The sequence below is a fragment of the Marmota monax genome, unplaced genomic scaffold (genome assembly GCF_021218885.2).
Source record: "Marmota monax isolate L192 unplaced genomic scaffold, Marmota_monax_Labrador192_F-V1.1 WCK01_AAM20220418_F8-fsc00024, whole genome shotgun sequence".
Taxonomy (NCBI): Eukaryota; Metazoa; Chordata; class Mammalia; order Rodentia; family Sciuridae; genus Marmota; species Marmota monax.
This window is the reverse complement of record NW_026695224.1, coordinates 9425110-9451520: the sequence shown is the minus strand read 5'-3', so window position 1 is coordinate 9451520 and position 26411 is coordinate 9425110. Positions and strand designations below refer to the sequence as shown.

Sequence of the window (26411 nt, the reverse complement as noted above, 5' to 3'; positions counted from 1 at the left end):
TTTGATACCGACTGTTCAGATACAAAGGAGGAGTTATGGGCGTGACTTGGAGGTCCCAAGAGATGCCAGAGGGAGGGAGAGCTTTTCTGTCATTTTAGGTTATGCAATTGGCCTGGGTAGGCAGGATTCAGGGGCAGGTCTTGAGCTTAGGTGCATTGCCTCTGAGCAGCATAGAGACTCACCGACCCCAGAACGGCTGTCCTTCCAGGATGTGGCTCTATACTTTGGTCTTGGCTTCTCTCTCTGCTTGCGCGGCATGGGGTGAGTCCTTCTGAAATATAAATACCAGGGGACACAGGGGAAATCCTTGTCCTTGGCTGAGATGGGTGGCGATAACTAGAGGGCAAAGGCATGCAGCTCCAGTTCCACAATCTCCCTCTCCCTCCAGACTCGGAACTGGACTTGAACTTGAAAACAGACTTGGAGTAGTGAAGCTCAGCCAGCCTTGGCCACAACAAGACTCAGGGGACTAAAACACCTGGCCCTCCTGCTTTATGCATCAGGGTCAGGAGGGCAATGAGATAAACTCAAACTTCACTCATGAGGAACTAAGAGAGGTCACCTTCCCACTTGATTATTAGAGCAGATCTGGCCCATGGAGAATGACTTAGCAAAATATTAAAGGCATAATCTCAGGAACCCAACTAAGTGAATCCCAGCACAGCACTTTCAAGCTGGGTGTCCTTGGGCCAGATACTTAACTTAGCTGTGCCTGGAGTGCCTGTCCCTAAAATAGGCATGAAGTAGTACCCACCTTATCAGGTTGTAGTGAGGATGAAGCGGGTGGTGCTTTTTGAAGCACTTAGAATGGTGTCTGGTCTAGAGGAGGTGGAAAAAGGATAAAGGTATTGATCTAAAGTGGAGTGTGTTATTAGGAAATTTGACATATGGTAACATCAGGCCAGAAGACTTTGTTGAAAAGATAGTTTGTCACTCCAGTTCCCAAGAGGGTGGGGACACCACTGGGGTGGACAAGACACAAAGGTCAGTCAGGAGGCAGAGGGAGAGGAGGCCAACAGGTACAAAATGGTTGTTTTGGTTTTTCCCAGAGGGGGAGAGGCAGAGGAAGCTGGCATAGGGTTGGCCAGTTGGAATTATTTGAGTGGACTTTGTTCTGGCTCCTAGTTCTGGGTGGTTTGGGCAGGAGGATACTGGCCCAGGTTATGAGACCATAATAAAGGAGGTGGCTGGGGTGTGGACCCAAGGAGCAGTAGTTCCTCAAAGATCACCAAGACCTCAGAAGCCAAGGCATTAGAGACAGAAAATAAATCCATGGTTAACACAGGGGTTCAGCAAAATGGACCACAGCACACACCTGTGCCACTTTATGGACAGAGAAACTGAGACTCCGAGAAATGTCTTCTCCCCAGTTCTTGTAGTGGTCTGTTTCCGCTAAGAACTAGCAGAATATTCTAGAAGAGTTTTGAGTCCTTTTCTCCAGAATTGTTCTTGCTGCTTTTTGTCCACTAAATAAAACCCAGTCCTTTAGCCTGGCATTCAAGGCCCTCCCTGACATTCACCTGCTCATTTCGGAGTTTCATCCCCTCCACCTGGGCTCCAGCTGTATCCACAGCCCACTCTGGTGGGCTCTAAGCCAGGCCCCGTGTTTTCCTGTCTCTGATTTTCTGAACCTCTGCACTTTCTTTGATTCCTGCGTTAGCCCCCAATTCTCTCCCTTCATTCTCTTCTCTCCTCAGCAAGTCCCGGCTCCCTGTGATCAGAAGGTCTTGCTCCCTCTTCTACCTCCTGCAGCCCCTCCCTGGACTCTTGCCTAGGACACACAGCCTATTTCTTCCCAGATGAAGTCAAGAATGTCTGCGGCTCCTTTTCCCCACAAGGTCAGCCAGCCTGAGAATAGGGCCTCCTCTTGTTCATGCTCTTAACCAGTAAGCAGCTCAGTACCAGGGGGATACATACTTCTAGAAGCTTCTAAGAGGGAAACGAAAGGCCCTGTTCATTCCCAGAAGCTCTTCTTTTGTCACTGACTTTGACTGGATAAATTTATACCTCAATTCTAATTGACCTCGTCTATCAGCCCTTTCATTAGGCTGGACATTCTCCTCATCTCTATTTCACATAAAAAATACTCTGAGACCTAAAATTTTAGGTCACTTATTCAGTGTCACATGCCTAGAATGTGGCCAGGTCTGGCCTTTCCCCTCTAATGTCCTCATTTGCTCCCCATGTCCAGCAGGACACCCGTCCTCGCCCCCCGTGGTGGACACGGTGCACGGCAAAGTCCTGGGGAAGTACGTCAGTCTGGAAGGATCTGCGCAGCCCGTGGCCGTCTTCCTGGGCGTCCCCTTTGCCAGGCCCCCTCTTGGGCCCCTGAGGTTTGCTCCACCGCAGCCGGCAGAGCCCTGGAGATCTGTGAAGAACACCACCTCCTACCCTCCTATGTAAGTGGTGGCCTGTCCCAGGGGGGTTTGTCCCTCCGTGCTGCAGGAGGGGGTGGCGGCCGTCCTGGGCTTGGCTCTCCTTTCTTCTGGAATCTTCTAGAACACTGCAGAGCCTTGAAACAGTCCGGACCTCTCAGGGACCTAGAGCCCTTTATTCAACACTAGTTCTTGATCATCTAATCTGTGCCCAGCTTGCCCTTGGTTCTTAGAATCCATCGGTAAGCCAAAGAAAGATCCTGGCTCTATGGAGCTTCTAGTCCTGCAGGGAGAGTGCGTGAGATAACGAAAAACACTGAAGGTAAACAATGAATTATGTCATGCTGTGTTAGAACATGCTTGGTGATTAGTACGTTGGAGAAAGAGCTGTTGAGCAGGTGAGAGAGATAAGAAGTAGTCATCTTATCTTTTTTATATTGAAAGTTGGTGAGCTGGGAGTGGGGTGGGTGAAGGTGTGTGTCTGGGTGCATTGGAGGGTCACCTTGGTGAGTTCTCACCGCCCACCTGTGTCTAGTTATAGTCATAGGCAAAGCAAAGGTTGTTGGGCCCAGGAACCCTGGCCAGTGGGGTACAAGCCCAAAGATTCCAGATGTCCTCATGATCACACTAGAGCCCCTCAGACACCTACAGGTGTCATTTATGACTTTCATCTTCTCCTCATTGGGTATTTCTGGGATGTCCAGAATCCCACTTTTGGCTGCCTTCTTTCCAGTCCTTTCTTTAAAAAGTTAATATTCAGTTTTAAATTCCTGATTTCGAGTGCCATACATACATATTGCAAATATGTTAGGAGATACAGAGAAGTGTAGGCGAGAAAATGAAAATCACATGCGGTCCCATGATCCAGGAGGAACTGCTGTTGACATTGGAGATCCTGTTGCAGCCTTCCTGCCTTGAAAATGGATGGTACATACGGGTAGTTGGAATGACCACCTTACTCATGGATCAGTGTATCATCAACTTTGTCTTGTGCCTTTAAATACCTGAAGCTGGCATTGAATAGTTGCATTGAATTTGTTATTGAGATGCAATTGATTTCCTCCATGTCTCGCTTGAGTTCATTAAGTTGGTTTTGATGTTTTTGACATCATCATCACACTCTGAGGAACATCATGTAGCTAAATCATGATACCCGTTTATGGATATTTTAGGGTAAGTTCCAAGAAATGGAATTTCCCAAAGAGTGTGCGCCTTTTGTTAAATTTCCCTCAAGAAATATTCTGTGAATATTCCTGCCAACATTAGATGAAAATCTCCATGCAGCAGACCCTTAGCAATGCTTGAGGTTATTAAAAGAATGCTTTGGGGGAATTTGGTAAACAAAACAGTAACACAACAATCAAACAATAATAACCATCATTTTGGTCTTTATGTTGCATTTATCTAAATACTAGTGAAGTTGAAATCTTTTCCAGCTTTTAACATTTGCATTCTAGTTTTTGAGTCATATTCCTGTTGTGCTTGGAAATCTGTGAACAACTCCAAAGAGAGAACAACTGCAAGACATGCTTTCTGGCTCCACTCTGCCACTTGATAATTGTGTCTTGCTGACACTTGTGTGCCTTGTTTATGTCTTGTACATACTGGGGACAGCAATGCTTGTCTTCTGTGTCTATTGAGATCCAGAGATATTGCTTAGAATGTACTTGGGGACACCAATATTATATAGCAAGTGTCTTCTTGGCTGTGTGAACTAGGGCCGATTGTGGAACCTCTCTGTGACACAGTTTTATGATCTGTAAAATGTGGATAATAACAGATTCCCATATCCTGGGGCTGATCTGAAGCATAAAGCAATTAGTCCATGAAAATAATTTAAATCAGGACCTGGCACATTGAGAGAACTCAACAATGTTATCAATTCCTTTATAAGATGGATCTTGGAGACCTTTTCTCAGCGCAGCCAAGAGTGGTTGCCTGGGATAGGGTCGCGATAGAATCTTAACATGCCAGGGCTATAAGACCCTTAGGAAAAGCACTCCTCTCATTTATACCTGGTGCATTGGAACCCAGAGTGGATGGCAATTCACCTAAGGTCGCCCAGCACATATGACTAAAGCAGGACTAGACTGCGGTTATGCTGAGGTTGTCCCACAGCATGTCACCCGTAGCCTGCTTCAGGATAAATGTATTCCATCTTGGTTGCTGAAGTCTCCCATGGTTACCTGGTGGAAGGACACAGTCATCCTATAGGCCAAACATTATTGGGACCTTGTCCTGGGAATGCTGGACATGTCAGCTCTCAGGGCAGGCCAGTGTGTGGGCAGCCTCCTTTCCTGGACCCAGGGCATCCCATAGGCTCCAGGAAAGGAAAAAGAGTGAAGTCCCTGTCACTCTGCATGATCTGGGGAGACTCAAGAGAGTCCCAGGGTCCTCACCAAACTCCCAGTGAGCTTCTCACTCACTCCAGTGTGTCAAGTCCAGTGATAGCAGATCCACTGAGAAGCTTAAGGTCTGGCTCCAGGTGACACTTCCAGCCTCCATCTGCCTGAACCTCAAATCTCCTTCTTTCTCCTCTCCCAGGTGTTCCCAAGATGCAGTGGGGGGGCAGAAGGTCTCCGATCTCCTTACCAACAGGAAGGAGAACATTCCCCTCCAGTTCTCTGAAGACTGCCTCTACCTGAACATTTACACTCCCGCAGACCTGACCAGGAGAAGCAGCCTGCCGGTGAGCGTGGGCCCCACTTGTCAAGACTTGGGAGTTTCAGTGTCTGAGATCTCTGGGTCTGAAGGCCACGAAGGCAGCTTGGGTGAGGGGCACCACAGGCCATGTGACTCAGGACCCAGAGGTTCCCGTGGCCACAGGAAATACAGGTGGCTCTTACCTCGGTTTGCCCTAGGGACTTCAGCCTCTGGGGGAGATCTTGCACTATCTGGAATGCACATTTCAGGTTTTTCATGTTCTCTCACACGAACAGAAGGACCAGAATGATTACTGCTGGTTTCTAGAATTAAGAATCTGATCTCCAGAGCAGTCTACTAGAGCTGGAAAGAATTTTAGAGAAACTGAGACCCAGATGGGGGAAAGGAGGCCACACAGAAGGGTGACAGGACCAGAGCTTGGGGCTTCTCATCTTTAAACCAATGTCCCTGAGCAGGCTAGGAAGTGGAGCACATGTGTCACCTTTCTGCAGCACATACCCTGTGACCACGTCCACTGTCCCCTGAACACTGTCTCTGTCCCTTGACAGAGGTGTGGTGGGCAGCAGCAGGGCTGGGACAACCTTAGAAGCGCTGTCCTTGCTCAGGCCAAGCATCTGAGGTCTTATGGGAGATCATTTTCCTCACTAACTGCCGCTGGCTCAGGCTGATGCCCAGTGAGTCAGCGTTTTCCAAGAAGGAAGAGCCAGAGGTGGGCCGGCTGCCAGGAGCAGGCCAGAGGGTGAGGGACCTGCTGGAAGGACGTCATACCTGAACTGGAATAAAGAGGGGGTCAGCTCCCAGCTAGTGCCCCAGGAGCACTCTGGCAGGGTTCCCAAGAGTTGGGGAGGAGGTTTGAACTAGGGACTTTTGAAGTTGGTCCTGCATGTGCTTGTTAGACACAAGGCAGGGGGACAGGGTCCCTCAGTCACACACTTTTCCCACTCATCCTGCTGTTGTGTGCTCAGTGACCCCATCTGCCCAGCTGACCTCTGGGCTTAGGGGGAGCAGGAGCACGGGGCCTTCCCCCGCAGCCCCTGCCCTCCAGAACTTACCATCTGGCTGCACACACGTCCTGGCCTCTTCAGCCTGTCTGTGCTGACCTGTCCTTGAGCTCACCTTCACTCAGGTGACCCCGACTCAGTCCCTCCCTGGGGACAGCAGGATCAGAGGTGCAGGAGAAACAGGGCTCTGGGAGCCTGGAGGCAGGAGACCCCCAGCTGTGGACACAGGGTCTAGATCTCCAGGGTCTGGGTTTGGATCCTGGGTCTGCCTTGTCCTGGCTGAGAGTCTTGGGCAAGTTCTCCACCTCCCTCAGCCTCTGCTTCCTCTCGTGGGAAGAATCCCGTGTGAGTGTCTAATGATGGCGGTCGGGCTTCATCTCAGGGCTGGCTGAGTGCGCAGAGCGAGCCCTCCTGGAACTCAAGTTAGAGCTATAGTAGGACCTTCTTCCTGCCCCCAGTGGACTCACTGTGCTAGGGCTGTGGCCCTGGGTGGCAGGGAGTTGGGCAACTCAGACCATGGACTCTGGGGCCAGTCAGTCTGGGTCAAGCCCTGCTTGAACCACTTATTAGCTGTGGAACTTTAGGCAGGTTAATCCTCACATTTCTTGTTAAATGAGACAATATTAGTGTTTACCTTGTAGATAGTTAATTCAAAGTACTTAAACAGTACTTGGTACTTAGTTCAGGTTATGAGTTCTTTTTTTATTACAACTATTATTATAATAATTCCCTGCTATGTGAACTGTTTAAATGCAAGAACTATGAATTTCAGATTATAATACCCACTCTTACCCTCTGGCTATATCACAGTCTCTGGCATACAGCAAGATTTTGGATAATTTTAGTTAAGTGACTGAGGCTTCCAGGATTGGTGATGTGAGGTGTTCTTAGGGGGGTGGGTAACATTGGATGTGCAGGAGAGGCACAGGGAGGTGCACAGGAATGGTCATCACAGGGGTGGGGTTGTGATTCCTGAGGAAATCATTCTTGCACAGGGAAGTTTATTCCTCACTAGAGTTAATGCAGGTGCAGCTGAAGTGCCAGAGCTGCCCCTTGCTTATGTCCAACTGGTTGACTGGTCCAGGCATGAGGACCATGGGAGCATTGGGGAGATACACAGTGTCCTTGGTTATTGCTGTTCCTGTGATGACATTGCAGTCTTAAGAGCTTTGGGAGGACATAGGTCTGGCATAAACGTGGGTGCACAGAGTCAGGGGGTTCCTGGGCCCTGAGCTGGGGGAGTTGGGGAGAAGAGAGACTGCCTTTTGCAACCTTGCTGGACTCTGGATGTTTTAGTCAGCTTTTTCGCTATTGGGACTAAAGGATCAGTCAGCACAACTGTAGGACAGGAAAAGTTTATTTGAGGGCTCACGGTTTCAGAGTCTTAGTCCAGAGAAGGCCAGCTCCATTCCTCAGGGCTGGAGGTGAGGCAGAACATCATGGCAGAGGTGATCTTGAAGCAGAGAGAGACTCCAGCTCCAGATACAAAAGATATACCCCATAGCCACGCCCCCAATTAATCACTTCCTCCAGCCACACCCCACCTCCCTCTAGTTACCAGTCTGCTAATTCCATAAGGGATTAATTTAGTGATTGTGTTAAGACTCTCAACAATCCAGTCATTTCTCCTCTGAACCTTTTTGCATTGTCCCACATGTGAGCTTTTGGGGGACACCTCATATCCAACCTTAACACTGGTGGATGTTGCTACTGGCATTTGTGCAGTCACAGTCAAGATGTAGGTGACAGACCTCTGAGGTCTTCTCCAATTGTGCTTCCTATAACTAGTATGGTTGTGTCTGTGTTGCCCAGGTGATGGTGTGGATCCATGGAGGTGGTCTGGTGGTGGGCGGGGCATCCACCTATGATGGACTGCCCCTCTCTGCCCTTGAAAACGTGGTGGTGGTGACCATCCAGTACCGCCTGGGCATCTGGGGATTCTTCAGGTAAGGCGCTGGACTCTCCTCTCTGCACAGTAGCCCCTGCATTGGTAAATATAAAGAAAAGAGTTTTATCTCACAGTTTTGAGTGGCTTCAATGGATTGGTCTTTGTGGAAGGCCTGTTATTCTGTATCACAATATGGTTGAGGGACACAAAGGGAAACTGTACATGCAGAACTCACCACAGTGAGATGGGGAGCCAGAAAATGGGGTGTGGGGTGGTCTTGCTCTTTTTGGAACAACTCACTGTCTCTCAACTAACCAGATCCCATGAGCTCTAGGTTAACCCCTATGTGAACTGCTTAAATGCAAGAACTATGAATTTCAGATTATAATACCCACTCTTACCCTCTGGCTTTATCACAGTCTCTGGCATACAGCAAGCCTTTGTATAATGTTAGTCAAGTGACTGAGGCTTCCAGGATTGGTGATGTGAGGTGTTCTTAGGGGGGTGGGTAACATTGGATGTGCAGGAGAGGCAGAGGGAGGTGCATAGGAAGGGTCATCACGGGGGTGGCACCCCCATGACCCGATCACCTTCAACCAGACCTCATCTTGCATAGGTTCCATAGGTGCTTAATATTGCCACAAAAGCCAGCAAAAGCTGCAGCACATGTGGGAGACAAACCACACCCAAACCATAGAAGCCACAAAAGCAAAAAGGTGATGTCCTTGCTCATGAAGTGCTCTGCTAAGGTCCTTCCTAACGCACCCTTTGACCTTCTCACTCCCAGTCACGCTTGGCCACTTGCTTCCAGGCTTTTGCATGTGCTGTGCCCTGTGCTAGCATGGCCCCCTCAGCTGTCACACTCCTAATCACCTTGTGAGGTGCGGGCCTCGTGGATGAGCATCTCTGAAATGCTCCTGCTCCTTCCCCTGGGATCTTCTGGCACACGCAGTCCTCTGATGTCGGTCATCGTGCAGCCCCGGGTGCAATGCCACATTCTGCTCCGGGAAAGGAAACAAGGGCAGTGCCACAGAGGGAGCTCAGTGAATTCTGGGCTGGCAGGGTTCAGAGGGCCTTGTCACCAGGCTGTCCAGAAGAGGCCAATCATTACCACAGGGCTCAGCGCAGACCACATGACCTGAGTCTCAGCAGCAGCCAAGCAGGTGCCTCCTTCTCCTGGGTCCGGGTCACCGCCCACTCCCAGCTGGCTGCTCCTTCTCAACTGCCTTGCTGGCCCCTCCTGCTCCCCTTGCTCAGGCCTCTGGGTCTCCCTCTCCCTCCACTGATTCCCTGAGTGAGCCCAGCAGCACTTGGAACCCAGGTGCCACCTTAGCTGCCTCCTCCTGCTGCCCTGGCTGTGCACAGGGAACCCTCCACTTCACAGGGACAGACACCCCCCCACCCCAGCTCAGGCTCTCCTGCTGTCCCACAGCCCCTGTGCCCCTGCTGCAGCTGCCCCCTTCCCGGTGGTCAAGGTGAAGGCCTGGGGCAGCCTGGAGGCTCCTCTCTGTCCTCCTCCCCATCTCGGTGGCCAGTGGATCTGCAGGGCTCCTCCTGTAAACACGCTCAGAATCCAGCCCCTCTCCCCCTCGCTTCCCGACCTCCTCTCTGGCTGGATTATGGTTGTGATCATATTCATAAACCTGTGACTCGGACGTGGTGGCCGCTCCACAGTGGCCAGAGATCATGAGAGGCACAGGGTGAGTCTTGCCCTGCCTCTGTTGAGGGTTCCCAGGTCACTGATGGTGACAGAGAAGTCCCCTCCAAGGCCCCCAGCGCCCTCTCTAGCTGCCTCTCACTCTAGCTACACTCACACTTTGGTGCCCTTGGCCCTGGGGCCTTTGCACGTGCTGCTTCTCCTTCCCGGAATTTCTTCTTTGGACATTTACAAGAAAGACCTGTGCTCCTTTCATGCTGGTCTGTACCCAATGCCACTGCCCCACAGAGGCCTTCCCTGGTGCTGAGAATTGAACCCCCCTGCCACTGCCCCACCCTGCCTCTGTCATTACCTGTCATTACCTCGAATCATCTTCACTTATGAACATTGTGTTCTCTTTTCATCTGTTTGTCTGTGCTCTGGAGTGTGAGCTGAGTGTAGTCAGGTTTTGCCTGACTGGTTCCTGGGGATGCTGTAACTCTTAGACTGGTGTAGGGCACATAGTAGATGCTCACTCAGCCCATCATTGCTGGAAGAATGAATGTAGACTCCATGCAGAGCAATGCTACAGGGATGACAGTCAGGTAAAGACACCTGTGTCATGGATGCAGAGTCCCCTCATGTCCTGAGAGCTCTGCCATGACATCTCTAGTCCCACCCCACCCTATTATCTTACAGCACTGGGGATGAGCACAGCCCAGGGAACTGGGGTCACCTGGACCAGGTGGCTGCTCTGCGCTGGGTCCAGGACAACATTGCCAACTTTGGAGGGAACCCAGGCTCTGTGACCATCTTTGGAGAGTCAGCAGGAGGAGAAAGTGTTTCTGTTCTTGTAAGTGCTCCTGCCCCTGCTCACCCCTGGGCCTCTTGGAGACCACTAAAATTCAGCTACATCCTCCTTTGTTTACAAGATGGGATTCAGGGAGACTCTGCTCACTGCCTGGCTTCAGGTGGTGGAGAGTCAAGACCCAGACCCTCTTGGCCTCCAGGAAGCTCAGAGCTTGGCTTCATGTCCTGGGGCCAGCAACATCTCTAGCTCAGCCTGCAACAGTGAGTTTTCTCCTCCTTTGATTTGATTTAGTTCTATTTCCTCTTCCTTATAATTTTGATATTAGGGCTCACCTCACTTCTCTTGGGAAACAGGGGTGGTTATAAATTACAATGAGAAGGGGCAAAGATAAACGATCCTTGGCTCCAAGGCAGATCTCCATGTTGAGAGGACTGGGGCACCGAGAGCAGGCAGGGCCCTCCTCTAAGGTGGCCTGATGACATGTCCATGCCCACAATGTGGGCAGCAAACTCTGGGACAATTTGCACTGGGGGAGGTGGGTGAGGGGATGCAGGGATGGGAGGTGACAGGAAGGATGGGGCATGGATGTGGGTCACAGACGTAACTTGGGTCCTGAGATTTCCTGCTAGTGAGGAGAATGGGGCTGGAGGACACTGAGGGAAATATGGGTGGTGCTGGGAGCATGAGAAACCCCTCCATACCTCCGGGTCGAGCAGAGCGTCAGCCAGATTATGTATTTTCCAGCTGGGTATTGTCCTCATAGCTGAATAATCAGGGGAAATCTTTATACATTTTTAAAGGAAGAGGATAAGGAAACATACAAATAAGATGAAGAAGAAAATAATCATCCACAATCACACACCTCAAGGATAGTGACTGGGCATTTGGTCCTGTATTTTTCTGTCTGTCTATCCATCCATCCATCCATCCATCCATCCATCCATCATCTTTACCCATCTTCCCTTTCTGTTCTGTATCCATGTTGCATTTTTTTCCCACAAAATTTCCCTTAACATACTACCATAACGTAAACATTTCCTTAATGTAAACATTCTTATGCAATATTATTTTTATAATAGTATAACATTCTATTGCAAGAATGAAAACTTGTTTAGCCAATTACTCAATATTGGATCTTGGATTACTCTCAGCTATTTTTTTTAACCATGTTAATAGCGTGAACATTTTTAGATATCTCTGTGCACCTCCAGGATCTTTTTCTTTTTTCTTTTTTGCAATGCCCTTGGCTTGGCAGCACATGCTCTGCCATTGAGTTACACCCCTAGCTCTTTTTTTTTCGTAGGTACTGGGATTGAACTCAGGGTCACTCCACTACTGAGCCACATCCCCAACCCTTTTTTGTATTTTATTTACAGACAGAGGCTCATTGAGTTGCTTAGCACCTTGCTTTTTGCTGAGTCTGGCTTTGAACTCATAATCCTTCTGCCTCAGCCTCCCGAGTGGCTGGGATTACAGGTGTGCGCCACCCCACCTGGTCCCACCTCATTTTTATGTGATCATTTTTCTTAGGATAAATTTTGCATACTGCAATGTAATCTGGGGCTAGGAATTGCCTAGCTGGTTTCCCAATACTTTTGTTTGACATGATAAGCATGTGCCACACGCTTCCTGTCCTGTTCCTAACTCTGGGATCTGGCCTCATCCTATTGAGTTTCTCTTAGGAAAGGCGGGCCCCACATGGAGCTGGGAAGCAGGCCAGCATAGGTGAGGAAGTGTCATATCCACAGGGTGCCAGAGTATCCAGGTGAACAGGCCCAGGCAGAGGGGGAAGTTGGAGGGAGCCTGAAAGACAAGTGAGTCACTGATCTTCACATTGTGAACATAATCCTCCTCCTCTCCACGTCCCTGCCAGGTGTTATCTCCGCTGGCCAAGAACCTCTTCCACAGGGCCATTTCTGAGAGTGGCGTGGCCCTCACTTCTCTTCTGGTCAGGAAGAACGCCAAACCTCTAGCTGAGGTAAGTCTCACCCTGGACAGTTCCCAAGCCCTTTCCCGTGTCTCCTGGAATCCTCAAGGGGCTTTGTTCTTATAGAACTCAGTCTTCACGATCAAAGGATACCACACATGTGAATGGCTTGAGGCTCCTTTAGGGCCCACATTTAAGTGACATTCTCTACTTTCCAAAGTGCAAATCGTCTCATGCAGGCCTTTGGCAATTCTGCACAAGTTTTAGTGTGTGCAGACATGGTACACTTTTAAGGTCACATGTGTTAATTCTTCTCATGAGACAGGTGCAACCATTAGCTTATCTATGGGTAGGGAAACTGAGTCCAAATGATTCTTATGTGGTGGAGATGGGAGTTAAATCAGAGAGTGGTATTCTGGATTCCATGCTCTTCACCACAACTCCACACAGCCTCACTTTAGACATAATTTTGAGAACATTATGCCCATTTTCACAAGGATAAGGTAATGAGACACAGATATATAAAGATATATTCATGTCACAATTCCAGTTAGCAACAGAGGCCACACTCTGTGGGGCCCAGAACCCACTCCAGCTTGTCTAGAGGATCTTCAGCTGCTCCCTGCTGCCTTCAGAAGTTGACTTGCCATAGAGCACCTTGTCTGTATGGAGACATTGCCCTTGAACTCTGCTGTTGCCTGTGATCTCTGCAGAAAGTTGCTATTACCGCTGGGTGTAAAACCACCACGTCTGCAGTCATGGTTCACTGCTTGCGCCAGAAGACAGAGGAGGAGCTCTTGGAGACCACGCTGAAAATGGTAGGTGCCGCCATCCCAGTGGCCCTTCCTCCTTGGCTTGACCCTGGGCTTCTCTCTCCCACTCATCTTGATCCAAGTTGGAATTTTTTTTTAATCTCTTATTATGAAATACTTAAAATGCAACAACCACACTGATTGTAGGGGTTTTTAGAAAGGAGTCATAATTTTTCTTGGTTTTTTAAGAAGTGTTTTAATTATAACACAGTAGTAGTCTAGATTTTCTGAGACTCTGTCTCATTTAGTATTCAAAACAATTATTTGTCATCTCTCCAATTATATTCATATTATTTCACTAATCTAGTGTGAATCCATCCTTAACTTTTCATTCATCTATTGTTTATAACTTTTTTTTAGTTTTTTATAATTTTATTTTATTTGTATTTATTTATTTATTTTTTATGGTGCTGAGGATCTAACCCAGTGCCTCACAGGAGCCAGGCAAGTGCTCTCCACTGAGCTAAACCCCAGCCCTCATTCTTCTTTGTTTCATCTGTCCATCATCTGTGAATCATCTGTTCAACATACATCCACACTCCATTATCCAGTCCTCCAAAAGCCATGATCCATCCTTCACCTATTTGGTAGTTTTCACCTTTTGTCCATGTGTCCATCCAACTTCCCAATAGTGCTTGTATTAACCAACTCACTTCCTCCTTCTGTCCCTCCCTCCCTCCCTCCAGGCTAAGTGTGTGGGAGAGCAATGTCAGGAGAGGTGATGCAGACATTAACTGAACATTGTCCCTGCTCAAAAGGGCCAACACAAGGAGAAATGTAGCAATATACTTAGTGGTTTTGTGTAGTGGGAGGATAGAGAGGAGACACAGTCATTATAGCCATTGAGAGTGCTTCTTAGGGAAAGTGTCATTTAAGGATTGATGGATTGTCAAGACAGTCTGTCACCACAGGGAACTTAGTAGGACAAACATCCAGAGGAAAGGACATGCAGGGCTAATGGGAGCTACTTACTAAGTGGGGGAAGGTCTGACTGTAAGCTTGGGGTCACTTGAGCCCCTGGTCTATCTTGACCTTGAACACCAGACAATACTTCTGGGCCCACAGGGCAGACTGCTAGCATAGTGCTCTGTATGTCCATGGATTGAGTTCAATATGGCCTTGGGAGTTGTAGATTGGTTTACCGACTTAAATAAGGTGATTAAAGTTTTCAAAGATTTAAGACACAGCTGTTTTGTGATACCTGGAAAGAAGCAAATACTTTAGCTATCCTCTATGTGGCAAAAAGGAGCAAGGTTATATGGAAATAGATGGTGATGTTGGGGAAACCAAGAGACCGATAATCTTGGAATCCCAGGGCATATTTCTGAGATCTTTTGAATTTTTGGGAATTTTTTACATGATTAACTACTGGCCCAGTACACACACACACACACGCACACTCACATACACCACCGCTGGCTTGTGGGGCTACAACCCAGAATGGAGGAACCCCAGTGGTCCTTCTACATGTAGGGCAGGAAGTGAGGTATGATGTAACATTTCAATCACTGCAATCTAAACACATAGCAAAGTAAAGCATCTGTTGGAATGTGCTTCAAAGAGCTTGCTTAAATCATAGTTTTCTAGCACCCAATGAAAAAACTCTTTCCAAGGTGGCTTGAAGAAAAAGAAGAATACATCTTATAATGGAATCTCCAGGTAAGTGAGGAGTTCATGAGCAGATGGCTTAGGGCATGGCTGGATCCAGGTGCTGTTAAAATAGTGTTGAAGAATGTGCCTGTCTCTATCCCCTCTGCTTGACAATCTTCTTTGTTGACTTCTCTCTGAAGTAGATTTGTCCCCTGAGGAGGTTAAAGATAATAGCACTCTAGATACATGTTCTATCTGCTTAGAAACTGTCTATCTCAAAAGCTTCAGCAATAGGTTTGGGGTAAACTCTGTTGGAGTGACACTGGTTTGTACCCATCCTTGTACTCATCTGTATGTTCAGGGACTTGGAACACCCCAGGTCACAGAGAGATGTCTGAAGACATGCAGAGGACAGGGGGAAGAGGAAAGCAGGGAGAGAGTAATGCCCTCTCCATCTGGGCATCCCACCTGCAGCTCCATTCCCCCCCCACCCGAGTTGCCTCAACCACACCAATGCCCAGGGACCAATGTGTATGTTCTCTCCAGAGGAAAACGGGGTTCGATGCCAGTAAGAACAAGTAGGGGGAAGGATGACGAGGACAGGCAGCAAGAGCAGAGGTCCTCCCCGCAGCTCCAGGGAGCCTGACTCTGGTCCCCAGGTGTCTCCTCTCCTGGCTGCTGCCTGCTCCTCCCCCATCCTATAACTCTACTCTGGGCTCATGCCCAGTGGGGTCTGTGTAGGGTCCTCTGCCTCGGATTGGGAGAACCTGGTAGCTCTGGGGCACAGCTCAAAGGATCAGCTTTTATACCAGGAAGCTTCTCACCCACATCCTCTGCCTTTGCCTTCACAGAAATTTTTTACTCTGGATATGCTTGGAGACCCCAGAGAGGTAAGGACCATTGGTTTATTAATTACAGGTTTCAAATCTTATTAATACATTTAAGCTCTGATATGCTATGAATGAACGGATTCTCTTTTGTGGACTTTTATTGCTGAGGCCCAGAGAGCAGAAGTAACTAGCCAGGGTAACATAGCTTAGAGGTCAGGAGGCAGGATTGGAACTCACCGCCATGGCTCTCAGTGCAGTGCTCCCAGTCACAAATTATACATCTCCCAGGATGAGCTACCCCCTTCTCATTTACATTCCCTGTGGCATAAGTGTGCTCTAGAACACCCTCAGGAGGCTAGATAAATGGATTAGAGGCTCATAATCCTTCATTAAGGAGGACAGATGTTCTAGGAGGCCACAGGGCAAATTAGCTGTGCAGAAGGGGAGCCTGGGATCTCAGGCCTTAGGACACCACCCTCCTCGTAGGATCCAGGAAACTCCAAAAGTGTCCTCCCATCTGCTTCCTCTTCCTCTCCCCCCTCTCCACAGTTGCCAGGGTCTGGAGACCTTAGCTTAGTGCCATCTTGCAATCCTGTCCTCTGCTCCCTCCCTGGGGATCCTCTGACATTTCTTGATCTTATGAGGATGAAATGAGATCTATCTACTCAGACATTCATCAAAGTGTTAAGAAGCACTTACTCTGTTGTAGGAGATGGTTTAACAACAGGGATATGGCAGTGACACGGACAAGATTCCCTGCCTTCTGGTGGGGGGAGATTGTAATAGAAAAGTAAAGAAACCATGTAGCGTGCTGGCTGATGGTCAGAGTCAAGAGAGAAAAAGATACTGGAAAATGGGGACCAAGTCAGCCAATGGTTTAAATGTAAGCATTAGGATCAAGGGGTGGCCTGATGGGCAGTGACCTTGAGGTGGAACTCTGGGCTGGGGGAGGAAGCCAGCTGTCAAGAGGACTGGAGGAGGAGGGTTTCTGGCAGAGGCAACAGCAATGGCAAAGACCCTGATGCAGGAGGCCCTGTGTGTGGAGTGGAGGCTGATGGGGAAGCAGGGTGGAGGCTGGGGGGTGTCCTGAGGTGGGGGTGGGGTGGTCACTGGAAGGACATGGACTGTGATTCTGTGGGATATGGGAGGTGCTCAGAGGGCTTCAAACAGAGTGTGGACATGATCTGAGGTTTCACAAAGGTCTGGTGACTGCAATAGTCAGTAGGGGAAGGGCAGGGCAGGGGCAGGGACAGCCTTGGGAGCTCAGTGCTCTGTAGCTGCACAGCAAGGGGTCCTTGTAGCTCAGATCAATGGAGGAGCAAGAAGTCTGCCCTCCAGACCTTTCTGAAGGAAAAGATGACAGAAGTTGCTGATATATGGTGTGTGAGGAGTCAAGGAAGAAGAGGCGAGAAGGAAGCCCTGAGTCCTTGACCCCCGCACTGCAGTCCTGACAGACAACCTCCAGCGTCCACGGGGTGGACAGTGCCAGTTATTCTCCTCCTCAGCTTTTTGATGCTGGTCTTCTCCCTGCGGGTGCTGCCTCACTCTGCCCTCCCGGGCTCTCTCCAGGACTATTACTCTTACCCTCCCCTTTCCTTTCCCCATTCTCATACCTTAGGGTATGAGAATGAACACAGTTAGAACCTGTCACTTCCTTCTTGGAAGTTACTTCTTGTTGACAGGACAAAACCTTGCTTCCTGTATTAATCAGCTTTCTGGTACTATAATGGATATTTGAGATGATCAAGTTATAAAGAGGAGAAGGTCAATGGAGCTCACATTTCTGGAGGGTTTATTCCATGATTCCGTGAACCCGTTGCTTTGGGCCTATGGCAGCACATCACCCCAGGACTGGGAGAAGAGCAAAACCACTCACCTCCTATCTGGAACTCTGGGGGTAGAGAGAGATGGACAGAGAGAAGGAGGGAGGGAGGGGGAGAGGGGGAGACTTGGGAATTTCTGTATGATGAGGGCACGTGCCCAGTGACCTGAAGACCTCCCACTAGGCCCCATATCTTCAGGTCTCCGCCCTCCCACTACTACCACATACTGCAGATTAAGCCTCAACACATGGGCCTCAGCAGCCCCACTGAATTAGTTCTTCATATGTGAGTGCCAGGGATGTGCCAGAGATTGTGCAGAAAATGTGCTCTATCCTCGGAGCCTCTCTCTTGTTCCTGCTCTAAGGCCCTCCTTCAAGCCCAGGCCTCTGTGACATTGCTGGAATTAGTCCTGCTCACCTCTGTCCCTTGCTTATGCTATTTCCACTGCCAACAGCTTTCATAACAAAAGCCCATGCAGATGCCAAACACCTGAACCATGTGCCCTGCAGACTCTTCCTTCAGAGGAGCTGCTCCTCCTGCTGGCCTCTGGGCAGGCCTCTCAGAGCCACGCAGCCTTGCTAAGGCACCCAAACCAAGCCCTCTACTGTCAGCTCAGGGAGCAGGATCTGGCCCTTGTCTTGATCTATTACTCCCCCAAATAGGGAATCAAGTCTCAATGTAGGTATCTCGAGTGGTGAGCTCGATACCTCCTCAAAACTAATCGTTTCTCTAAAAGAGCTCAAGTTTAAATACAGATGCCATAGATACTCCTCAGTTACAGATTTAGTATTTGTGAATTCACTTCTTTGCTAACACATTTTTGTAAGCACCAGATAAATACCTTGATGCATTTGTGGTCATTTGCAATATTAAATGCAAAGCAGCAAGGAGTTGAGTTGCTGTGAGGTCCATGTTCCCCTCTGAGGTCACACAAGGAAATACTCAGTGTCTTACTTCATCTCTCTTGCTAACAGTATCCTTCTTGTGGTCTATATAGCACTGCTTCTTTTACAATATTTGCTTTTGTTGGTGATTTCTCTGTTTATAACAACTCTAAGGCATAGTGAAGAAGTGCTGTCTAGTGTCCCTAAGCATGAGAGTCTGTGCTGTGCCTTGAAGAGAAAGTACATATGATAGGTAAGCTTTGTTCAGGGTGTGTACGGTGCTCTTGGCCATGAATTTAATATTAATGAATCAAGAGTACAGTCCATCCAAAGAAGAAGCGGAGATTTGCCTGTCTGAAAGTGAGGTCAGTCTGGAAAGCTGTCATGCAACATCTTTGGTGGAGACACAACCATGGGAAAGATGGAGAAGCAGCTCCATGTTTAAAAAGCAGAGTGGACAGCAGTGTTGTAAGGCAGGAGCTGTAGAAATCTGCAGTGATGTTACCCAAGGTTGAGAAAATGTTAAATGAGTCCCAGCTGGTGTTTTATTATAAACGGATTCTGCATGTAACAAATTCTTTGTAAGGGATCTATATCATATGACATGTCTAAAGAGCAACCCACATGGAGACGAGAGTCTCACAGGGCCTTGATTCTGGACTTCCCTTTGGACCAATGGCCCAGCTATTTGCTAATTCAGCACTCACTGCGATCTGACAAACACGACTACGACAGTGAGAATCCAGTGCCTGTGTGTGCGTTTAAAATTGAGATGGATATTATAATTATTTACATATAATATATACTTTGGGTGATATATTTCCCATTCCCCAACCACTATCACGTTGCCATCCCTAGCTTCCTGGTTAAAATTCTCCCCTCACTGTGTCACAGACTTAGCTCCCTTCTGAGTTTTGTGGCCCTGCCCAGAGTCATGGAAGTCTGTGGTGCTGGCGTGTTGACGGCTCTGCTCTCTTTCCCCAGAGCACTCCCATGATACCCACTGTAATAGACGGTGTCGTGCTGCCCAAGACACCAGAGGAGATTCTGGCTGATAAGACGTTCAACACTGTCCCCTACATTGTGGGAATCAACAAGCAAGAGTTTGGCTGGATTTTGCCCACGGTGAGAATGTGCAGACCTCTTACACAGACTCCTCCTCCTCCCCCATCCTCCCTCTGTCATCTGGACCCAGAATGTCTCTTTTCTCCAAGGCCCACTCTGAGTCTGGGAAACTTTACCACTGGTCTGAGTGGACACTGGGCATTTCTTTGTAAATCTTCTCTGGGAAGCTCTGTTGAATGGTACAGCCCTGTGGACCCTTCTCCCTAAGCACTCATTGATTGTCTTCCTAATAACGAATACTGACTTGTTCAGGATGGGCGGGTCTGCAGAAACCATAATAGTGCACACTGACGAGGTCTAGAGGAAAAGAAGCAGGAGCTAGATCTGGGCACAGCTACTTCTTCCTTGGGCTTGGACTCACAGGTCCTAGGGGTTCCCATGGGTGCTCCCAGCACTTCTCTGGAAAGAGAGGAAGTTGCTTATATGTTAGTTACATTGGCTCCAAAAAGCCAGGTTTTGGCTGGAGAAGATCCCATTTTGACTGGAAAGCATTGAGATTTTTTAATGTAGGTGTTTCAAGGTGGCCTAGGGTCATCCTCGGCCATGGCCTTAGACTAAAAAAGCCAGGCTAGAGTGGGATAGAGTGCAGAGTGCAGAGGTTGAACAGCATCTTCACAGGTTGGGAGTTCTGCAGTTCTCACTTCAGAAGTGAGAACTTCAGGTTATGCCAAAGAAAAAATTCATCATGATGGATTTTGACTTCATGAGACATTGGAGTGTGTGGAGTAATGGCCTGTGCTCTCTTGTTCTGAGATCTCTGCTTTAGCACTACCCTGGCTTCAATTTCCCTCACTGCCCGGATGACCATGTGCCCCCTAGCCTGGTATTTATGTGTTCAAGTCATCCCTTTTATATACCTTGAGTTTCTATGTACAAGTCCATTTACTTGATAGTTTTTCAATCTAATGAATGCACCTGCACATCAAGACCCCAAGAGAACCTTCACAGGCATTGATTTGCTTGGTTCTTCTTGTTAATTCCTGATGATTCAGAAATGCTTAACCCCTTTTTTTAATAGATGATGGGTTTTCCCATCTCTGAAGGCAAGCTGGACCAGAAGACGGCCACATCACTCCTGCAGAAGACTGGCTCTCTTCTGGTAAGAAGTCGAAAGAGTTATGGGAATTGACTGAGAAACAAAGAACAGCTGGCCTTGCCCTGTGTCCCAGACCAACTCAATGGCAGAAGAAAACCTGACACCTGCGTTCCATCCCCATCTGTCTGCCTTTCCCTCCCCGCCACCCCAGGAGGGATTTGCACAGGGCCCAGGAGGTTCACATCCAAGGAGCCTTCTGCAGCTCTCCAGGTGGAGGATGTCTTTCTTGATGCATTTTAGGAGATCCAAGATGAACTGACTCAAATGGCCACTGAGAAGAATTTTAGAGGGACAGACGACCCTGTCAAAATCAAAGACCTCTACCTGGAGTTGATGGGAGATGTGATATTTTGTATCCCATCTGTGACTGTGGCCCGTGGTCACAGAGGTAAGTCACAGAGGTTGCATAGGAGAGGGACACTGCCACCTCCCAATATCCAGTCACCTATGGGCAAAGAAAGTGGAGGAGGAGCACATACAGTGCAATAAGATGTTCAGAGAGGGGAGACAGAGAAGGAGAGGGAACACATTCACAGAACTTTTTAAAATCACAAATTGACAAACATTATTTATATAAACTTATGGAGTGCAGTGTGGTTATGATTTATGAATACATTGTTCAATAATTCCATCAAACTGGTTAACGGACCCATCTCCTCAAATACTTGGCATTTTTTGCAGGGAGAACACTTGACATTTCCTTTCAGTAATATTCAGTGCAAAACACTCTATTATCAACTGTGTTTACCACACTGTCCAGTAGAACAACATCAAAAGAGAAGACCAACATTTCCCCAACTGGTATTTTGTACTCTTTTACCATCACCCTCCTTTCCTCCTCATCTCTCGCCTGTTACCACCATTTTATTTGAGCTATAAGTTGTCACATGTGGTACTTACCTTTCTGAGCCTTATCTCCCTCAGCATATTGGACCCCATTTCAACAGGTTATCTCAAATGGTATCATTCTTTTCTTTTTAAAGACTAAATAGTGTTCCATGTGTTTCTCTACCACATTTTCTTTATCTTTTCATCTGTTGATGTACATAGGTAATTTCATGATTTGGCTCTTGTGAGTAGTTCTACTGTGAACATGGGGTTGAAGAGATCTCTCCATCCAATTGCTTCCAAATCTTTTGGGTAGATACTCAGAAGTGGGGTTGCTGGATTACATGGTGATTCTGTTTTAAGTTTTTCAACAACCCCAATCTTGTTTGACATCTGTACCAACTGTATTAAAGTGTTCCCTTTTCTTTTCATCTTTGTTAATATTTTTCCCTTTTATTTTGGTGCCTGGAATTGAGCCCAGGGGTACTCCACCACTGAACTACATCCCCAGCCCTTTTTGTTTCGAGACAGGACCTTGCTCAGTTGCCGAGGATGGCTTTGAACTTACAATCCTCCTGCCTCAGCCTCCTGAGCTGAGGTCACCCTTTTTCGTTTTCCATTCTTTTTGATAAAATCATTTGGACTGGGGTGGGTGATACCTCATTGTAGCTATAGTTTGTGTTTTCCCAGTGACATTGAGCACGTTCTCATCTACCTGTTGTCATTTATATGTCTTCTTTTTAGAAACGTTTACGCAGGGCCCTTACTCACTTTTAAATTGGCTGTTTTGTTTCGTTGCTGTTGCCCAAAGGCCCTGCAGAGCTTATATTTAACTGTTTAATGCATTATGGCTTGCGGACATTTTCTCCCGGTTTGCAGGTTGTTTTTGCACACTGTTCCTTATTTTCCTTGCTTGAAGGAGCTGTACAGTTCGATGAAATCTCATTTGTCAGTTTTCACTGTGTTGTCCCCCATTTTGGGAATCAAATCCAGAGTCATTGCCCAGACTAGTGTCACATAGTTTTTTCTGTGTTTTCTTCTATCAGTCTTTGAATTTCTGATGTTACTTCTACGTCTTTCATCCATTTTTTTTTTAGTAATTTTTGCTTATGGTGTGATATGAGTTTCAATTTCCTATTTCTTCAGGTCAAAAAATCCAGTTTTCTTAATATTCTTTATCCAAGAGACTGTCTTTTCTCATTTTGTATTCTTAGCACCTTTGTCAAAAATCAATTGACTTCACATGCCTGGGTTCATATCTGGGCTCTCTAGTGTGTTCCATTGATTGATGTGTTGATTCTTTTCTTCCAATAGTGTGTTATTTTAACTACCATAGTTTTTAGTGTACTTGAAATCGACTGGGGTTACATCTCTAGCTTTTTTTTTTCCACTCATGATTACCTTGATCCAGTTTTTTGTTTGTTTTATGTGAATTTTACAATTTTTTCCCTGTCTGAAGAATGATGTTGGAATTTTGATAGTGATTTCACTGAACCAGTAGATCACTGTGACTAGCATGGATATTTTGACAATATTACGTCTTCCAAACTGTGATCATTGGGTATCTTTTTTTGCATTTGTGTCATCTTCTATTTCTTTCATCAGTGTCTTATAGATTTTAGTGTCCTAGAAACACAACACTTCAGTTAAATTTATTCCCATTGAGTTTTACCTTGTTATAACTACTATCTATGGGTTGTTTTCTTGATTTCTTTTCTTTTTTTTTTTTTTGGCCAGTTCAGTGTGAGTGTATAGAGAATTTTGCATGTTGATTTTGTATCCTGCAATTCGACCATATATGTTTGCTAGTTCTAACCATCTTTCAGGAAAATCTGTGGGGTTTTGTACCCATAAGATCATGTCATCATTGAACAGACTTTTTCCTATCTGCCTTTCCTAGTAGGATGTCTCTTTTATAGTTTTTTAATTTAAATTCTGTTTTCTGATATAATGAGAGCTGCCTCTGTTCTCTTGGTTTTCATTTGTGTACAATACTATTTCCATCCCTTCACCTTCAGGCTACATACATCTTTACAATCAAGATGAGTCTCCTGTGGGAAACATATATACGTGGCTCTTGTTTTCTAATCTGGTCACTGTCCTTTTTGTTGGAGGATTTAATCCATTTATATTCAAGACAATTACTGATAGCGAGGTATTTACTGATGCCATTTTGTCAGTTGCTTTCTGGTTGTTTTTAAAATACCTTTTTCTTTCTTCCCCTTTTGATGTCTTCCTTTGTGCTTTGATGGTTTTCTGTCATGGTTTGCTTTGAATTCTTTCTATTTTTGTTTTGTGCTTCTATTAAAGATTTTTGCTTTGTTGTTACCATAAAGCATACTTATAACATTTTACACTTATACCAGCCTATTAATAACTTTAATCACATATAAAAATTCTGTACTATATCCTCATGCATTATATTTTTGATATCAGAATTCATGTATGAATTTTGTGTTTGAATTTGTCATGATAATTTCTTTCAGTTATAGTTTTATTTGTATCATTGACTTTTGTACTTTAACATGTTTTATTTTATTAGTGTCTTTGTTTCAGCTTAATGACCTCTCTTTCACAAAACATATAGGGTATGTCCAGAGGTAATTGATTTCATAAGCTTTTGTCTGGGAAAGTTGTTATTTCTTCCTCATTTCTGAAAGATAACTTTCTTGGATACAGTATTCCTGAGATACAAGAAACAGATTGTTCCATCTCTACATATATGTTCATTTAAATATCCTCATTTTTAAATAAGCAGCTTGGATTTGCTTCACTCTTGTCTGAATGGGTGAGAACAGCCCTGGAAATGCTCAAAACTGGGCTGAATAGAAGACATCTACCAGGTTGTAGGTTATGCTTGAAATGAATGAGCTCTAGTGTATTTTCAATGAACAAACCCAGTGTCTTTAGTTGATACATTGTGTACTTCCATTATGTAAAACAACAAACAAAATTCTTTAGTAGAAAAGCAAAGTAAAAATACAAAGACTTCAAAGCATACAGAAATATCTGGTCCAAGTCCCATTTCCTCCTCAACCAGCTATTAGGCAAGTTACTGTGCTTTCCCCAAACTGTCTCTTCTCCCATGCCGATAGCCAGGGGCTTCCTGCACAGCCAGAGACTTTTGAGACCGTCCAGCTGGTGATGTGAACTGTGCACAAATCTGTGTCTTCTCAGATGCTGGAGCCCCCACCTACATGTATGAGTTTCAGTATCGCCCGAGCTTCGTACCAGACATGAGACCCAAGACGGTGATAGGAGACCATGGGGATGAAATCTACTCAGTCTTTGGGGCCCCAATTTTAAAAGGTAACAGCTCTGTGCTTGGCTGTGAGCTTGCAGTCAGGAGGTCTGGGTTCCAGTCTTGCTTTGGTGGCCTTGAGCAAGTTCTCCTGCTGTCCCAGGCTTAGCTTCTGACTCACTGTAATGGGCCTGAGGTACACAGGGCAGTTCCCAGCCTCTCTACTGTGCAAGGAGGAGGCGTATCCATGTGCCCTGAGCCAGAGTCACTCTCAGAATCCTGACTGTGATATCAATAAGAGAAGTGGTGGGCCACCTGCAGGGCACTGTTCCAGGTAAAGAATGCCGTTCTTGATTTTTCATTCAAAGAAGTATATTAGGATGTGGGGGGAGGGAACTAAGGTCACAATTGTGCTCAACTTGAATCCAGTGTCATTATGTGTCTTGTCATTCAGTCTTCTAATATATCTAAATTTGCATATTACCATCTATGTTTGATAATATACTTTTTCAAAACTTTCCATAAGTGTCTTAAATTAATGAACTCTCAGCAGTTGCACATGACTTTTGAGCCACTTTATGACCGTTCAAGGCACACCTGCACCTCTGGGTGCCTCCCAGTTGGGTAGCTCCTTAGTGTCATTGCAGTCTGATCTTTCTCAGACTCCGTGAAAATGTGGCTGTGTTTCAAAAACCCAAGAGCCAACAATCCTTCAAAGCAGAGGAAGCTTCTTATGTGGCCTTTGGACCCTGAGTGGGGAGTGACAGGTAGGTGGGCACAGAAGACAAAGGCAGTCAGCTTCCTGGTGGACTGCATGCCGTTGCCAAATACTAGACCAGCTGTTCTCAAGCTGAAAGTGCACACCAAGGGAAGGGTCTTCCTGAAATGCACATTGTCTAGGAGGCACAGAGTTAGGGCCAAGAGTCCGTCCCCCTCCCTCCCGTCCTTTCTTTTGTCTCATTATAATCATACATAACGGTAGGATTCATTAGCCATAGCTGTGTGTGCACATAACATCATTTGTTTAATCTCAATCCCTAATACCTTCCCTTTCCCTCCCCTCTTCCCACAAGCTGCCTGTCCTACAAACTCCCAGGTGCTGCTGCTGGCCCACACAACCCACTTTGAGTAGCAAAGCATTTTTTTCCTTCTGCCCCAACAGGGGGCACCTCAGAAGAGGAGACCAACCTCAGCAGGATGGTGATGAAATTCTGGGCCAACTTTGCTCGCCATGGGTGAGGCTAGTGGCATAGAGGTAGCAGGGTGGGTGGGTGGGGTGGCAAGTGGTGGGGCCTACCTGTTGGGAAAGAGGGGCTTCTAAAGTTTGACTGACCAGATCCCTGACCCTGTGACCACAGCATGGTGACAGTTAGTGCACAGGCTGCTCCAGGAGATGGAGAGCTCCCTGTCTCTGGAGGTGCATGTGCCTCTTGGCAGAAACTCCAGGCAACTCTCAGAATATTGTTGGGACCACTAGCCGCTCTGTGCAATTTCTGTTTGATTTTGTTCCTAGGAACCCAAATGGGGAGGGGCTGCCCCATTGGCCAGAGTATGATCAGAAGGAAGGGTACCTGAAGATTGGAGCCAACACCCAGGCAGCCCAGGGGCTGAAAGAGAAGGAGATGGCTTTGTGGACTAAGCTCAGAGCCAAGAAGCCTCCTCAGAGAGAACATGTGGAATTGTGAATGGGAGACCGAGCCAGCCTCAGGAGACCAGAGGAGCCCCAACGGGGGTGTTCTGCAGGATGTGTTTGTAGACCAAGGAGACATCTTATTGTGGAAGTTGGAGAATTGTGTGGTGTAGGTGGGGACAGTCCAGGAGGGGAAGTTTTTGTACTTGTGGCCTTGATTTGCAGAATGAATGTTCATTTGGAGACCAAA

General features: G+C 47.0%; 1 protein-coding gene and 2 long non-coding RNA genes across 5 annotated transcripts in view; 1 reads left to right on the top strand and 2 right to left on the bottom strand.

Annotated features, from left to right (window-relative positions):
- LOC124086755 (uncharacterized) overlaps positions 1-1005 on the bottom strand; it is a 6732-nt gene extending 5727 nt beyond the window's left edge. The window contains exon 1 of the long non-coding RNA XR_006849904.1: positions 755-1005. This is a non-coding gene — a long non-coding RNA (uncharacterized LOC124086755). The remainder of the gene's footprint in view (positions 1-754) is intronic.
- The window catches only part of LOC131423821 (uncharacterized), a 41943-nt gene extending 32914 nt beyond the window's left edge, over positions 1-9029 (bottom strand). Inside the window, exons 1-2 of the long non-coding RNA XR_009225890.1 lie at positions 8802-9029; positions 7728-8022 (exon numbers count right to left, since the gene is read on the bottom strand). This is a non-coding gene — a long non-coding RNA (uncharacterized LOC131423821). The remainder of the gene's footprint in view (positions 1-7727; positions 8023-8801) is intronic.
- On the top strand, positions 93-26411 carry LOC124086748 (liver carboxylesterase 1). Of its 3 annotated transcripts, none has more exons than XM_046435248.2 (14): positions 93-261; positions 2195-2399; positions 4920-5064; positions 7853-7986; positions 10264-10417; positions 12249-12353; positions 13016-13120; positions 15556-15594; positions 19226-19366; positions 20385-20465; positions 20703-20850; positions 24468-24599; positions 25694-25766; positions 26045-26411. In XM_046435248.2, exons 1-14 carry the CDS (start codon positions 102-104, stop codon positions 26214-26216), a joined length of 1794 nt encoding a protein of 597 aa, XP_046291204.1. In that variant the 5' UTR covers positions 93-101; the 3' UTR covers positions 26217-26411. The 3 variants fall into 3 exon arrangements, with proteins under 3 accessions (XP_046291204.1, XP_058431873.1, XP_046291203.1); XM_046435247.1 differs by having other exon boundaries at positions 94-261; positions 2192-2399; XM_058575890.1 differs by lacking the exon at positions 26045-26411 and having other exon boundaries at positions 2192-2399; positions 25605-25767.